We start from the raw sequence: 16245 nt of genomic DNA, 5'->3' as shown, positions 1-16245 counted from the left end.
ACTCATTAAATTTAGAAGAAATTAGATTTAACCTTAAACTTAAATAGAGGGTTCTTTACTGTAATGGATCCACAGGCGGTGGTCTCAGTGGGGAGCATCGATAGTTTCAAAAAACTATTAGATAAGCCCCTGAACGACAACAACATACAGGGATATACAATGTAATACTGACATATAATCACACACATAGGTTGGACTTGATAGACTGGTGTCTTTTTTCAACCTCACCTACTATGTAACTAAGTCCGGATCATATGTTTGACTCTCAATGGCACCTCTGCACAATGGCAAACATGGCATATTTTTGGGAGTATAAACAAAAAAGTCAGTGCTACTACCCATACATCACATAGAAAGCAGAGATCCCAGGTGCTTGATCCACAGTCGCTGGCTGAGTAGGTAAATGAGGAAAAGATGATCCGCACTCCGGTGATTGCTCTTAAGAAGTATAATATTTATTGACAAGCCACAGTGACCAAACGTAAATAAGAACAGTTGACGCATTTCAGCCTATAAGGCCTTAGTCATAACCACATTACAGACATGAAACTTTGAAAATAAATAGTAGCTCCAAGGATCACTGGCTCCACCCATTAATTGTCTTAATTGACTACAGGCAATTATCCAAAAAAGGGGAATCAGCTATACTGAATATTGGGTGATCCATATGTATGCCACTATTTGTCACACACCTTAGAGTGATAATAAGTACATGTGTGCACACACTCATCCATGCACTCATGCACATATACATGATTAAAACACACCATGAAATACAAAAAACATTAGATACAAAAAATATTTCTAGCATTTGGGTTAATTGTGTCACAGTAATGTTCCCCTATACGGGCTCTCAAAGGACGTGTGGTACAGCCTACATATTGGAGGCTGCATGAAATACAGGTGATCAGGTAAATTACATAGTTTGTGCCACAGTTGATGTATTGCTGTATAGCAAACTCTTCACCTGTAGCTGCGGCAACAAATGTTTTACCCAGATTTTAGCGAATGCCACACCACATGGTGCCACAGTACCACGCAGCTCGGTACGGCTCAATTTAAAAAAAATAGGGGGTCAGGGACACCTTTTTCTGCTTATAAGGCAACCCACTGAAATAAATTGGCCGCCAACACACAGAACCCAGTACGCAATGATGTGAACCTAGCCTCAGATCCTTCACATCACAAGTCTGTTATTACATCAGGGTTCTCAGTCTCCCTGCACATCACCCTCCTCCCCCTTCACATTACAGTCCTCAGCCCCTCCTTCACATACTTGTCCTTGGGCCCCCTTTTATATCACCCCCCTACTTAAAATAGCAGTTTCCAGCCCCCTTCATATGACCCTCTTCACATTCCTGTCCTTGTCCCCCTTTACAGTACCCCTCCTTCACATTGTAGTCCCCAGCCCCTTTTATAGCACCCCCCTTCACATAACTGTCCTCACCCCTTTATAGCACCCCCTTCACATTCCTGTGCCCACCCCCTTTATAGCACCCCCCTTCAGATAAATGTCCTCACCTCATTTATGGCACCCCTTCACATAACTGTCCTCACCCATTTTATAGGACCCCCCTTGCAGTCCCCAACCCCCCTTTACATTATAATCCCCCCCCTTTTGTAGAAACCTATCCCCTTCATATAACTCCCTTCACATTCCTGTCCTTGCCTCTTTTTTACCTTTTTATATCACCCCCCCCCCCTTCATATTACAGTTTCTGACCCCTCTTTACATCACCCCTGGCTTCCTCCATCCTTCATAACAGTAACAGAGCCCTCTTCCCTGTCCTACCTTACACAGGGCAGAGGCACAGCAGGTGACACTGGAAGCAGCTGACATCAGAAGTGCAGTAAAGCGATGGATGGAGGGCAAGAGTTGCCCCAGTAAACTGATTAGTTGCTAGAATGTAGGGTGGTCCTAGCAACCAATCAGTTAACCGGGCCAGCCCCTGCCTCCATCCATCGCTGTGCTGCTATTCCGATGTCAGCTCTGCAAAGACAACAGAGATAGCGGTGGCTGAGGGGGAAAAGCGGATCCTACATGACGCGACCGCGGCGAGTCCGATTGGGACATTGACTCGGTCCGGACCCAGACCGTGGTCCACCATTTAGTGATGCCTGGTCCAAAGCATGTAAAACCGCATAGTGCTTATGTGGTGACATTTGTTCTATTCTATGTTGTAATTTACCTGGTTGATCCTGCTGGTTCCTGTGTCCCCTTTAGTATGCTGATCACGGCAATGAAGACTGCTGATCCATGATACCGTGGTCAATTTACATGCCTCTATCATCCCTCTGCGCTCCCTCTCCCCCTCCCTGTCACTTCCTAGTGTGTGAGCTGATAAACCCCCACCCCCCCCCCCCACCCCCCACCCCACCCCCAGTAGAGTTAGTGATCCCAATTTCTGACAGCCCCTCTGTAATAATAAGATATACTACATAGTGGGGTTGATTTACTAAAAGAAAAAAGACTGTGCACTTTGCAAAGTGCAGTTGCATTCTGCAAGTGCAGTTGCTCCAGAGCTTAGTAAATGAGCAGAAGCTCTGCTAACTTCCATGATTCAATCATGTTCAATCATCATTAATCATTCAATCGTGCAAGCAAAAAGGCTGTTTTTTGCATGTGATTGGGTATTTCTTGCAAAGTGAAGCCTTACCTCATTTACTAAGCTCTGGAGCAACTGCACTTTGCAAAATGTACAGTCTATTTGCCTTTAGTAAATCAACCCCATAGTGTTTTGCTTTTAGGCCAAGTTCAATTTTGGTCTCATCTGATCAGAGCACCTTCTTCCACGTTTGCTGTGTCCCCCACATGGCTTCTCACAAACTGCAAACAGGACTTCTTATGGCTTTATTTCAACAATGATTTCCTTCTTGCCTCTCTTCCATAAAGGCCAGATTTGTGGAGTGCACAACTAATAGTTGTCCTGTGGACAGATTCTCCCACCTGAGCTGTGGATCTCTGCAGCTCCTTCAGAATTACCATGGGCCTCTTGGCTGCTTCTCTGATTAATGCTCTTCTTGCCCGGCCTGTCAGTTTAGATGGACGGCCATGTCTTGGTAGGTTTGCAGTTGTGCCATACTCTTTCCATTTTTGGATGATGGATTGAACAATGCTTTGTGAGATGTTCAAAGCTTGGGATATTTTTTTATAACCTAACCCTGCTTTAATCTTCTCCACAATTTTATCTCTATCTGGAGTGTTCTATGGCCTTCATGATGCTGTTTGTTCACTAAAGTTCTCTAACAAACCTCTGAGGGCTTTGCAGAACAGCTGTATTTATACTGAGATTAAATTACACACAGGTGGGCGCTATTTACTAATTAGGTGACTTCTGAAGACAATTGGTTCCACTTGATTTTAGTTAGGGGTATCAGAGTAAAGAGGGCTGAATACAAATGCACGACACACTTTTCACATATTTATTTGTAAAACAATTTGAAAACCATTTATCATTTTCCTTCCACGTCACAATTATGTGCCACTTTGTGTTGGTCCCAATAAAATAAATTTACGTTTTTGGTTGTAATACAAAATGTGGAACATTTCAAGGGGTATTAATACTTTTTCAAGGCGCCGTATTACCTTTTTTTTTAACACTTCTTTATCTGACCCCCGGACACTTTCCTGGCCCCCCCGATCCTTACCTGTCCAGGTGAGCCCCGGGCACAGCGAGTGTCATGCGGTTGGGGTGCAGTGACAGTAGTGTCCGGCAGGGGGCGCCGCTCCCCCCGTCATTCTGGCTCCGTTGCTCGGTCTCAGTGTCATTCCTCCGCTGGTATAGCCGGGCACACAGCTCGGTGCCAGCTCCGCTCTGCCCGTCCTCCCTCCCTCCACCTGGAATGAGAGCTCCACCCTGATCCGGGGCATACACATGGCGGCGGGCACCGGGCATCCATGACCCCCCCCGGACCATGAGGCGGATGGCTCGCCGGCTGGTACTGTCACTGATCGGGCTGGTGTGGGTCGCCATCCTCATCTTCTTACTGGGCGGCCGGAGGAAGTTGGAAGCCGAAGATTCGGACGGCGACGGAGCCAAGGTAAGCCCGGGGACCCCCTCCCCCCTCACCTGGACAGGTGGGCTGACTCCTCCCTCCTGCTGGCTGGACTCCTGTCATCTCCAACCAGACTGACTGCCATCCCTCCAACTTCTCCATCACCTGATCCCAGCACAAGTGTCACCCTCCAGGGGCTCAGGGGGAGTGTGGGGGGCTTGTGCTTCTTGGGTTTTCCAGCTCCTCACCCCACTTTGGACTTTTTAGAGACCTGAAAGAGGAACCCCCAAATGGTGACAGCGACAAAGGTGCAAAAGTCCCACTAAAAAGTCCCCAAGGAATTTGATAAAAAAAAAAAAAAAAAAAAAGGTCAGTGTAAATCTCCTGACATCCACCATAAACAATGTGAGTTTTGGGTGGAGCGACCCTTCCATGCTGGCTATACTGCCTGATAGGTGAGAAAAGGGGTGAGCAATGGGGGCAGTGCCAGGGCTGAGACCACATGGCGGACCCCCACACTAGATCTGTTTGAGATTGGTAAACACCTGGTCAGTCACCTAACTGGGGGGTCAACTACTCAACGGTGAATTAAAAGAATAAAATAATGTATATTATTGTCACCTCACTATGACTGATGAGCAGATAACCAACAATACAGTCATATTATAGATAATATAATCATATAACATATATATTAAAAAAATATATATATATATACTCTTATATATTCATTTCTCTTTTAACCTGTAGCACTTTGAGATCTTTTAGTGAACAGGGCATAAGGACATTATAAATAAAATGTATTATTATTTATTTTTACTATATATATATATATATATATATATATATATATATATATATATATATATATATATATATATATATATAAATATGATTATACAATATGTATTATCTATAATATGACTGTATTATTGGTTATCTGCTCATATATATATATATATATATATATATATATATATATATTAGTATAAAAAATACAGTAATAATACAAAAGCATAATCATATAATATAAATATAATAATAATAGTATACAAATACAGTAATAATATATAGTATATTCATATCATTGTATATACCATCAATATATTAATATGGTAATAATATAATAGTAAATACAGTAACATTAGGGAGAGGATAGAAGGAAGCCCTCAAGATTCCCACCAATGGAATTCCAATGGAATGTCTGCTTTTTATAACCCATCCTGTCTTTGTATTAACTAACCCAGCGGTTCCCACTGACCGATCTGATCAGAGTTCACAGGAGAAGTTGGAAAACTTTAACCCCAGATTAGACTTTCTAACAAGGAGGAACACTTGAAATAACATTTAGGACTTAAGCTGGCCATGCACTATACAATCTCTGTACAATCTACTGTAGACTTACCAAAACTAAGTAATGCGAGAAGGAACCTAAACAACCAATTCGGTAAATCAGGCAGAACCTTGCAGTACATAGTTGATAGTAGATGTAAAGGGGGTTGTACAATGAGATAATATAGTGTGTGGTCAGCTTTATATGGAACCCTAGCTTATAATTATTTTAGCTACAGTTCACAGGACGTTAGATTAACTGCAAGGTATAGATATATTAATACATAAAATAAAAGGTAATGTGTTGTACATTTAAAACTCAGGGTTGCTCTATATGACAAAATGATTTCAGTAATAATAGTAATAGGAAGCAAATAATAATAATAATAATAATAATAATAATAATAATAATAAACAGAAAATAAACTCAGAGCATGAACATTGTAGTGTTGCATTACATTGATAGTCAGGGTAGTACCCCTATATCAGTGGTCATTGTAGTAGTCATTATATTAGTAGATGGTATAGTACCCCTTATATTAGTGATCTTTGTAATATACTTTGCATTGGTGGTTGGTGTAAACCACCTTACATTGTATGGTTGGTGTACCTACCTTCGTATTGGTGGTTAGTATAGTACCCCTTATATTGAGCGTGAGTGTAGTACCCCTTAAATTGGTGGTCGCTGTTGTACCCCTTATATTGGTGGTTAGTATAGTACCCCTTATATTAGGGGTGAGTTTAGTACCCCTTATACTAGTGGTCGGTGTTGTACCCCTTGTATTGGTGGTCAGTCTTGTACCCCTTATATTGGTGATCAGTGTTGTACCATTTGTACTGGTGGTCAGTATAGTACCTCTTATGTTGGTGGTCAGTCTTGTACCCCTTATATTGGTGATCAGTCTTGCACCATTTGTATTGGTGGTCAGTATAGTACTCCTCTTATTGGTGGTCAGTGAAGTACTCCATTACATTGGTGGTCAGTGGGGAAGGCCCCCCCCCCCCCTCAGATTGGTGGTTTAGAAAAGAAGGAACCCCCTACCCTGGTGGTCAGTGTGAAAATGTCCTCCTCACAGAGAGAGAAAAGATCTTCGCCATCAGTGGTAACTTCTTTGAGAGACAGAAGTTGCTGATTAAGGAACTCCTGGTAACCTCTGATGGAATCCTGAGAGTTCAGAGAGTTCTGCAGAGTTCTGGCTGAAAAAAAGTCTGCCCCACACTGTTCTCTATTGCCTGTTATCCTAATGGGGTTTTTTTTTTTTTTGTTTTTTTTTTACATTTCACGTTTTTGCAAATTGCTTCCAGACCTTATTAGGAAGAAAATAATTCATGATAATAAATAAATAATGATAATAGTTACATGATTATAAGTGTCACTTCGTTATTGTAATTAGTGATATTATTGTTGTTTCTGTTCACTACATTGTTATTACTAGTAGAAACGTGCATGTTCACTGAATGGAATGAAATCACAAATTCCTAAAAAAAATTCTTAGTAGTATATACAATACTGTTTAATGAGTTTAACAGTCTGAGGGATGGATTGAATAATATAATGTATAGTGCAGCATATGGGGTGCAGTGGTTTGGGGAATGGAATGCATAGTGTACTGTATAGCACAGCATATAGAGTACAGCAGTTTGGGGAATGGAATGCACTATATAATGTAGCATATAGCATAGCATATGGGGTGGAGTAGTTTGGAGAATGTACTGTATAAAATATTGTATAGCACGACACGACATATAGAGTAGAGTGCAGCAGTCTGAGGAATGGAATATATATTGTATAGCTCATCATATAGAGTGGAGCAGTTTAGCGAATGGACTGTATAATGTTAATATATAACATATATAATAATAACATGTATTTCATAGCATATGGGGTAGACATTTTGGGGAATGTACTATATTATATATAACTTATAGAACAGTTTGTAGAGTGGAGCAGCTTGGTGAATATACTGTATGATGTAATGAATAGCACAGCATATAGAAGGCAGCAATTTGTGATAATTGGTGTGTCATTACATTGACAGTGGTGGTCAGTAGAGAAGTGTGCTGCTATCACAATTATGAGTCACTACTGTTAATTATATTATCATTGTTGATGATGGTGCTATTAATATTAATAATATTTGTAAACGTGTGTCTATTCTTGCAACGCGATTAAATACTAAATTCCTTATAAAGCTTCAATGGTATGAATGTGCAGTGTACAGAGTTCAGCAGTCTTAGAATGTAACCTATAGCACAGCTTACATTGGCAGCAGTCTGTGAAATGTAATGTATAGGGCAGCTTACATGGGGCTGCAGTCTGGGGAATGTAATGTATAGCAGAGCTTACATTGGCAGCAGTCTGTGAAATGTAATGTATAGTGCAGCTTACATGGGGCTGCAGTCTGGGGAATGTAATGTATAGCAGAGCTTACACTGTCAGCAGTCTGTGAAATGTAAGGTATAGCGCTGCAGTCTGGGGAATATAATGTATAGCAGCAGTGTGTAGAATGCAATAGAAAGCACAGCTTCCATAGGGCCTCAGTCTGGTATATGTAATGCATAGCACACCTTACATAAGGCGTATGCCTGGAGAATGTAATGTATAGTACAGCTTACATAGGGCCAAAGTCTGGGGAATGAATTTTATAGCACAGCTTACATAGGGCAGCAGTCTAGGGAAAGTAATGCATAGCACAGCTTACACAAGACTGTAGTCTGGGGAATGTAATGTATAGCACAGTGTACATACAGCAGCAGTCTGGGGAATGTAATGTATAGCCAAGTGTACATACAGCAGCAGTCAGGGGAATGTAGCGAATGCACAGAATACATAGTGCAGCAGTCTGGAGAGTAAAATAAATATACAGTGTACATAGGGAGCATTTTGGGAATGTAAAGTATAGCATAGTGTGCAAAAGGCAGCATTCAGAGGAATGTAATGTATAGTGCAGTCTACAAAGAGGTGTGTTGTTACATTGGTGAAGGTCAGTTAAAGAAGTGGGCCATTATCATGATTACTTGTATCATAATACTAATAATAGTAATTGTAATAATGTTTTACTAGTTCTCTATTTATTATTGTTCTTGTATTATAATGTTGTAATATTGTATTATTATTCCTGTGTTACATAAATGTATCGGTATTCATGTCAGACAGACATGTGAGTAGAGCTCTATGGAGTACTAGCAGGTGGGCCAGTATACCATCGCTGTTCTCTGTGCTGTTAGTATGCTCTCTAATGGTAAGAACTACAAGCCCCAGCATACCTTGTCAGTCACTGTGGTCAGCTAGCCTGCTCCTCTGGGGTGTAGAAGGCTGAAGCAGAAAGGGTTTTTTGTAGCAGTCAGTACTTGCAGGGACTTTTGCCGCAGGCAGATCTTACTCTGTAGAGGATACCTTCATCCCTGTTCATTAAAGAGGACCTGTGAGAAGAGCAATTCAGATGCATGGTGCCATCTTTGTTCAGGCATCTGCGTCACCCATGGTCACCATATACTTCAGAGACTGAGAAGACGGCTGAAAAAGGACACAATCATTTTAATTCCATCGCATGTGCAGTTCTGGGATGTGTTTACAAATATCTGACACAGATCAGCCCCTGCTGCAGCCTCTGGTCTTGTCACTTTTTACCAACTACACTAATTGCAGTCTGATCACTGGGGGGGGATAGGAGACTGAGGGAATACTTCCTCCTGCCTGCAGCCGACAGGTAGCATTGTCGCAGCCTGGACAAAGTCACTGGACTACATTTTAATAATAAACTGCAGAGATTTTTTTTTTTTTTTAAGTGGAACTTCAGTAATTTTTTTCAACTTTCCATCTATTAAATCTTCTGCCCTTGTTGTTGTTTAACTTTGGATAGTAAAACATTTTTTTCTGCCAGTAAATACCTTATACAGCCCACTTCCTGTTTTCTTGTCTGGTCATTATCCTAGGCTTATGACATCATGCACATCTCTCTCTCTCACTCTGTTGCGAGTTTGCCAGGAAGGCAGGGGGATGAGTCATAAGAGGGCCAATGAGCGCTGCGGAGCTGGAGGTGTACCTGTGTGTAAATCCAGGAAGTGGACAGGCAGCAGCTGCAGATGCCCACAGTTAAAATGGCTACAGCCAGACTCAGTGGAGGGAGATTTCTGCAGCATATTTGGCAAGTACAGAATCACAGTATATATAAAATAATATGCAAAGTGGTTGGAGGGAAGCTTCAGAATGGCAAAGATGTTTTTATTACAAATTATGTGAGCAGACTGCAGTTCCTCTTTAATATAAAAAAGAAGTTGCTATACATTTGTACATATCAGGAATGTATTTATACAGACAGTAAAGTTACTGAAGGGTCCACTTGAAATAAGCCATTTGGCTTTTTTTTTTTCTTAAATCAGACACCAAGAATTTTATTAAGGGTCCGACTACAACCCTCAGATGTCCATTAAATGTGAGCTTCTGGTTATGAAAAGCAGCCCTATGGTTTTTAGTTACAGCACAGGTTTGCTGGTACTTGTTGTTCTCCAGCAGGGATGGCAGAGAATACACAGCAAGTGTTAACCAATAAACAATCATGATTGTATTCGGGGTTATGGAGGTCGGACCCCGCTGAGTCTGACATAGCCTAATAATACACAGCGGTGAAAATAGATGAGCGTTCTGACCAGTGAAGTGTGAATGACTCCGGGTGATGTATAGGGCACCGCTACAGTGACTTCCATAAGGGAAAGGTGTTTATATTCCCCTGAATGTGCACAGCGCTGTGTTAAAGAACCATATTCTGATCCTTCTATGTGGTTACTACATATAAAGATAGTATTTAATATATGAACTCCTCAGTATATGAACTCTTTTATGTGTATCACATGCCTTTAAGTATGGATGCAGGGCTGCTGTTAGAATTCACGGAGCCCTGTACAGCCTTCCTGATGGGGCTTCACCCCCCCCCCCCCCCAAGGTGCAGGCCTGCACCCCAAACATGAAAAAAAAGTCCCTCCTCTGCTCCCACCTCCTGGGCCCCTCTGTTGATGTGATGGGGCCCAGGGATATTTAATTTAAGTCCTAGTAAGCAAGTAGGAGGGGATTGTCCTAATAAAATCTATGTATTAATTTGGGCAGAAATTAACAAAAAAGCTACCCTGGGCCCCCCTGATTATCTGATGAGGCCTGGGCCCAGTACAACAGTACCAGTTGTACTGCCTTATCAGCGGCCCTGTATATATCTCCTTATTAACCTGCAGGCCAAACTATAGCACTGCCAGGGGTGATGGTTACCTTTCAGTGACATGGGTTACATTTTTAAAGCCCAACTCTGGGAAATTATAACATTATCCCTTGCAGAGGGAATAGATGTCTAGTCTAGAGAAGCACCTAACCTTGATTCGCCTCTTCCCCAACATATGGAGCTACCCCACGTTCTGGCAATAGCATCACTACATCCAATGCAGGGCTAAGGACCCTGCATTGGGCTTGATGATGGTATCAGGACCCTTTGGGGCACTGAAAAAAAATCTCTTGCTTTTCCTTTCTTTTTTGTGTTTTGGACTTTGGGACCTTAGCTGACTGGAGCATTGGGGGGGGGGGGGGGGGGGAAGCTGTTGAGACCAGTCTAGCACCATGGAAGAGAGGGAGATAGGAGGATTGGGTAAGTAAATCTTCTCTAACAAGTCCCCTAGACCTAAATGAGCAATTAATTCATGCAGTGGGGTGCGCCAGAACTGCAAGGATTAATTACTCATTTAGGTCTAGGGAACTTGTGGATAATTTTTTTATTTCCTAAAGTTGGGTTTGAAAATGTAAATTCCCCCCACAAATATGATATACAAGTCCTTATAATATAATATAATATACAGTATATTAATTGTAAAGTTCTTATACAGTAATATACCAGTCCTTATAATATAATATACAGTACATTAATTATAAAGTCCCTATAATATACCAGTCCATATAATAAAATATAATATAATACAATAAAATATACAGCATATTCATTTAGAAAGTCCTTATAATATGCCAGTCCATAAAATATATAATATAATATACAGTACATTAATTATAAAGTCCTTATAAAATGTACCAGTCCATATAATATAATACATGATAATATAATATACAGTATATTATTTATAATGTCTTTATAATATGCCAGTCCTTTTAATATAATATAATATAATATAATATAATATAATATAATATAATATAATGTACAGTATATTAATTGTAAAGTCCTTATAATATAATATACAGCACATTAATGATAAAGTCCCTATAATATACCAGTTCATATACTATAATATAATATACAGCATGTTTATTATAAAGGCCTTATAATATACCAGTTCATAAAATATATAATATATGACAATATAATATAATTTATTTTAATATACAGTACATTAATTATAAAGTCCTTATAATATTATACCAGTCCATATATAATATAATATATGATTATATATTATACAGTATATTCCAGTATATATGTCCCTATAATATACCAGTCCTTATAAATTAATATAATATATTATACAGTATATTATTTATAAAGGCCTTATAATATACTAGTCCTTATGTTCATTCACTCTTTTTTTTTATATTATTATTATTTCCTTTATTTTTACACTTTCGGCCCTAGAGAGACACGGATCATCTAACCTTGTATCAGAATAACAGAAAAGGTTTATTGAAACCTCTCTCTCTCTTCATAATATAGATAGACAGGGTTTTGTAGTCCACAGAGAGCTGGGAACAATGTAACAGATAAGGCCACATGCACACTGTAATCTCTATGACACCTTTTCTCCTACAGGACACAGTAAAAAGCCTTGTTTTGCATGTGTTTTTACACACAAATATGCATGTTTGCATGTTTGGCATTAATGCATTCTATAAGCTAATTTGCCATGCAATCTATTTGCCAATTTTCAGGCTGTTAGAATGCAAATGTTTAGGTGGTTTTAAGTGTTTTTTTTTTTTTTTGGTCAATTGCTCCTCTCCTGAACACGACTTTGGTGGGTTTTTTTCTGCCTCTAAACTCTTCTAAACACCTCTGATGTGTGTATGGGCACATAGGCTATCATGGGGGGGGGGGTTAAAGGCAGAGAAAAAAAGCTCAAATTCCTGTAAAAGCTCAGACCAAAGGGGAGCAAATTAGATTTCATTGTTTGAATAACCAAACAAAATCCGTTCCTGCACCCCTAGTAGTGTTATAGGTTGTCCCATCTCCTCCTAGCAGCTTGGCCTGTAGGTAAATGCACAGAACAATAAAGAAAAAGGCTCCATGCACACTGGACGTTAAAATAACGTTATAAAAACACCAGTAGCTTTGCAGTGAGTCTTTCAACGTTTTTTAACGTTTTTTGCAATAGCGTTTATTAGCATTTTTTAGCGTATTTCCGCATTAGCTTTTTTTATTTTTTTCAATGGATCAAAAACGTTAAAAAAGCCAAGTTTTTTTAGCGTTTATCGACGCTTATCAGCATTTGGCGTTTTTTGTGGTCAGAAAAACGACTCCTGAACACGATTTTATGGTGTTCAGAAAACAGCCCACAAACTCCACTGCTGATAAAAGTTCAAAAATGTCCATGTGTGTATGGACACATAGGATAACATAGAGGGGAGTTTATGGGCTGTTAAAAAAAAACGCCCAAACTCCAAAGAACGGCCGTTTATGAGCTCCAGTGTGCATGGAGCCAAAATGTAAGATAAAAAAAATAATTCATATACTGAGTATAATCATATTCCTCTCTAAGGTACCAGAATAAAGTCTTTTTCAAGGTAAGACATGAAGAAGTCACACAGAAGATATATTCAAAGAATATGGAAGATATATTCTGATATACAGGCTACTATCCGAATCTGTGTGCAAAGATCAGATAATGTGGGTAAAAATCAGCTGACATCAATGTATTTCTTGCAAATTCTGTCTCTTTATTGGGCTTATAAGATTTATTGACAGAGACCTAGGAGGCGTCATTGCATTAAAGCCTTGTATTCATCATTTTTTCTTGCTGAATTCACAAAGCTGACAATGTAGCTGTTTAATTGTGTCCATGTGTCAGACAAGCGGTGAGGAGAGACCTCAGATAGCAGCGTGTTGCGGCGACACTGGCAGGTTTACTGACAAAGGACCCGATCTGACAGCCTGGGGCTCCCAGCTGTGCCGTCTATCTACATGGATAGATGTGCCTTATAAAAGATGCCCATTTAATGAAATATAAATGGTTGCTGATGTTCAATCACTTTTATTAAGGGGATTTTTTTTTTCTAACCTCAAACATGTGATGAAAATTGAGTGATATTGGTGATGCCATTTTGTGAGTTTTATTTTGTTTTAATGAGCACCATTCTGTTTAATAAAAATGTAAACCCTATCTGAAAGATATTTAATTTCCTAAAGTGCCATTTATTATAAATTATTGTAATTTCTTAATTTATTACATCAGTGCTGCTGATCTCAGACAGTCTTTTTGCAGCCACTTCCTGTCTACATGCACTCCAACAATGGCTCTATGGCATTTTCTGGGACGAGTTACCTGATGGTGGCAAGCAGCGGACCGTGCCTTCGTAATATATGATGGCCACTTATAGTCTTCATTGGAACCAAGTGTGACAACACAGAAGCATATTTGGGAGATAGGCACAAAGTGTTGTCACCCTATAACAAATTATCACCCTATAAGAAAAACTAAAGTAAACAATTTCCAATATCAAGTCACGCTATATTTCCATAAAGTAAATCCGTGCAGTGAGTTAAAATAATTCAACCTTTCTAGAGTGAAAATCATAAATACAATTTACCAAACTGCACACTGTAAACAGTCGATTCTATTGATAGTAGATCTTCATTTTGATATCAGCACACAATACACCCGGGAATAGTGATGAGAAAAAGATTTGCCTTCCACCTCCACACACACTGATGCTTACCGACTCCTGTTGATCTCTTATTACAGGAGATCACATGTGCTTCTGGCTTAATACCCAGCCTGGGCCTTTTATCTACGCAGCCAAGGTCTCAGCGTCTTCCCAGGTGTTATACCCTTTACAGGTATGCTTTGCCGGATATTCCCCATAAGAAAACAAAAGCTTCCATAGCATAAAATCTTTGGGTAACTTTAATAAATAAAAAAGTATTGCACTTACATTTGTATAAGTAAATTCATGCAGTATAAAATACCGAGCTGGCCGGCTCTCGATTGCAGCCCATGGTTCCAGGACTTGTGTGTTTCACAGTGACATCAGCACGTTGCTCCTCCCTACGCGTTTCGTCACACTTGATGTCGTCCTGGGGCACGGGAGGCGTGCTAATTCACCGCTCTATATACATCCATCTATCTGAAGAACCACACCTCGTTCTGAGCTCTGGATAACACCCCGTATTCATCATTTTTTCTTGCTGAATTCACAAAACTGACAATGTAGCTGTTTAATTGTGTCCATGTGTCAGACAAGCGGTGAGGAGAGACCTCAGATAGCAGCGTGTTGCGGCGACACTGGCAGGTTTACTGACAAAGGACCCGATCTGACAGCCTGGGGCTCCCAGCTGTGCCGTCTATCTACATGGATAGATGTGCCTTATAAAAGTGTCCTGTTGATCTCTTATTACAGGAGATCACATGTGCTTCTGGCTTAATACCCAGCCCGGGCCTTTTATCTACGCAGCCAAGGTCTCAGCGTCTTCCCAGGTGTTATACCCTTTACAGGTATGCTTTGCCGGATATTCCCCATAAGAAAACAAAAGCTTCCATAGCATAAAATCTTTGGGTAACTTTAATAAATAAAAAAGTATTGCACTTACATTTGTATAAGTAAATTCATGCAGTATAAAATACCGAGCTGGCCGGCTCTCGATTGCACAGTGACATCAGCACGTTGCTCCTCCCTACGCGTTTCGTCACACTTGACGTCGTCCTGGGGCACGGGAGGCGTGCTGATTCACCGCTCTATATACATCCATCTATCTGAAGAACCACACCTCATTCTGAGCTCTGGATAACACCCTTCCGAATCCACCATTTTAACCACTTGCCGACCGGGCCATAGCCAAAAGACGGCTACAGCGCGGTCGGCTTATTCTGGGAGGGCGTCCATGGACATCCTCCCAGAATCTTGCTCCCGCGCGCCCCCTGGGGCTCGTTACCGGGAACATCCGTGACCGGCGGGTCCAGGAGACCCGGCGCATCACGGATCACGGTAAACAGCTGCTGATAGCGGCCGTTTACCACGTGATTTCTCCGTCAAATGACAGAGCGATAATTTTTCAGCATTTTTCTCTGTATGGAAAAGATCTGGAATGCGGCAAAACGCAGCAAAAATGCCAACATGTCCTTAATTGAGAAGAAGAAAAAAAGAGGTGAAAAAAAAAAACGCAACTCATCAAAAACACGCCGAAACACATAAAAAAATGTGTCAAAGACACGCATGCAGAAATGCATCCGCAATGCAGAAATTGTGGTGTGAGCCGGCTCCTAAAGCCAAACTTTGGGCAAATAGAGAATTATCCCTTGCAGTGGGGCTGTGCACGCACGGCAAGGTTATTTGCTCATTTTGTCTAGGGAAGTTGGGAACACTTTTATCTACCTGATCCTCCTCTTCCCTGGCAGGTGGTGCTCCCCTGTGATTCTGTGGTGGACTGTCCCTCATCTTCCTCATGTCCAGTGTAGGGCTATGGTTCCTGCTCTGGTCTTGATGATGTCAGGATCCGGTGAAGCATGGGGTTCAGGAGCATTCATGGTCGGTATGGAACCTATATTTTAGAAGGAGGTTGGCAACAGCAGCTTCCCATATTTCTGTAATTCCAAAAAGACACATCCAAGAGGCACAGGTAGAATAACCAGTCGGAGACCTCTTTGGATCTGGCTAGGCAGCTTGCTGAAAATGGGACTACCCTCCAATGGGTTTTTGGAGAGTCACTTAAAGAAGATTTC

At 40.7% G+C, this 16245-nt stretch overlaps 1 protein-coding gene across 1 annotated transcript in view; it reads left to right on the top strand.

Annotated features, from left to right (window-relative positions):
• Positions 1-3734: 3734 nt before the first annotated feature.
• GALNT14 (polypeptide N-acetylgalactosaminyltransferase 14) overlaps positions 3735-16245 on the top strand; it is a 707004-nt gene continuing 694493 nt past the window's right edge. Inside the window, exon 1 of the mRNA XM_073628286.1 lies at positions 3735-4041. Coding sequence (XP_073484387.1) covers positions 3916-4041 — 126 coding nt within the window. The 5' untranslated portion in view covers positions 3735-3915. The remainder of the gene's footprint in view (positions 4042-16245) is intronic.

This window comes from Aquarana catesbeiana, linkage group LG04 (genome assembly GCF_042186555.1).
Source record: "Aquarana catesbeiana isolate 2022-GZ linkage group LG04, ASM4218655v1, whole genome shotgun sequence".
In the NCBI taxonomy this organism is placed as follows: Eukaryota; Metazoa; Chordata; class Amphibia; order Anura; family Ranidae; genus Aquarana; species Aquarana catesbeiana.
The sequence above is the reverse complement of the archived record's forward strand: the minus strand, read 5'-3'. Positions and strand labels throughout refer to the sequence as shown.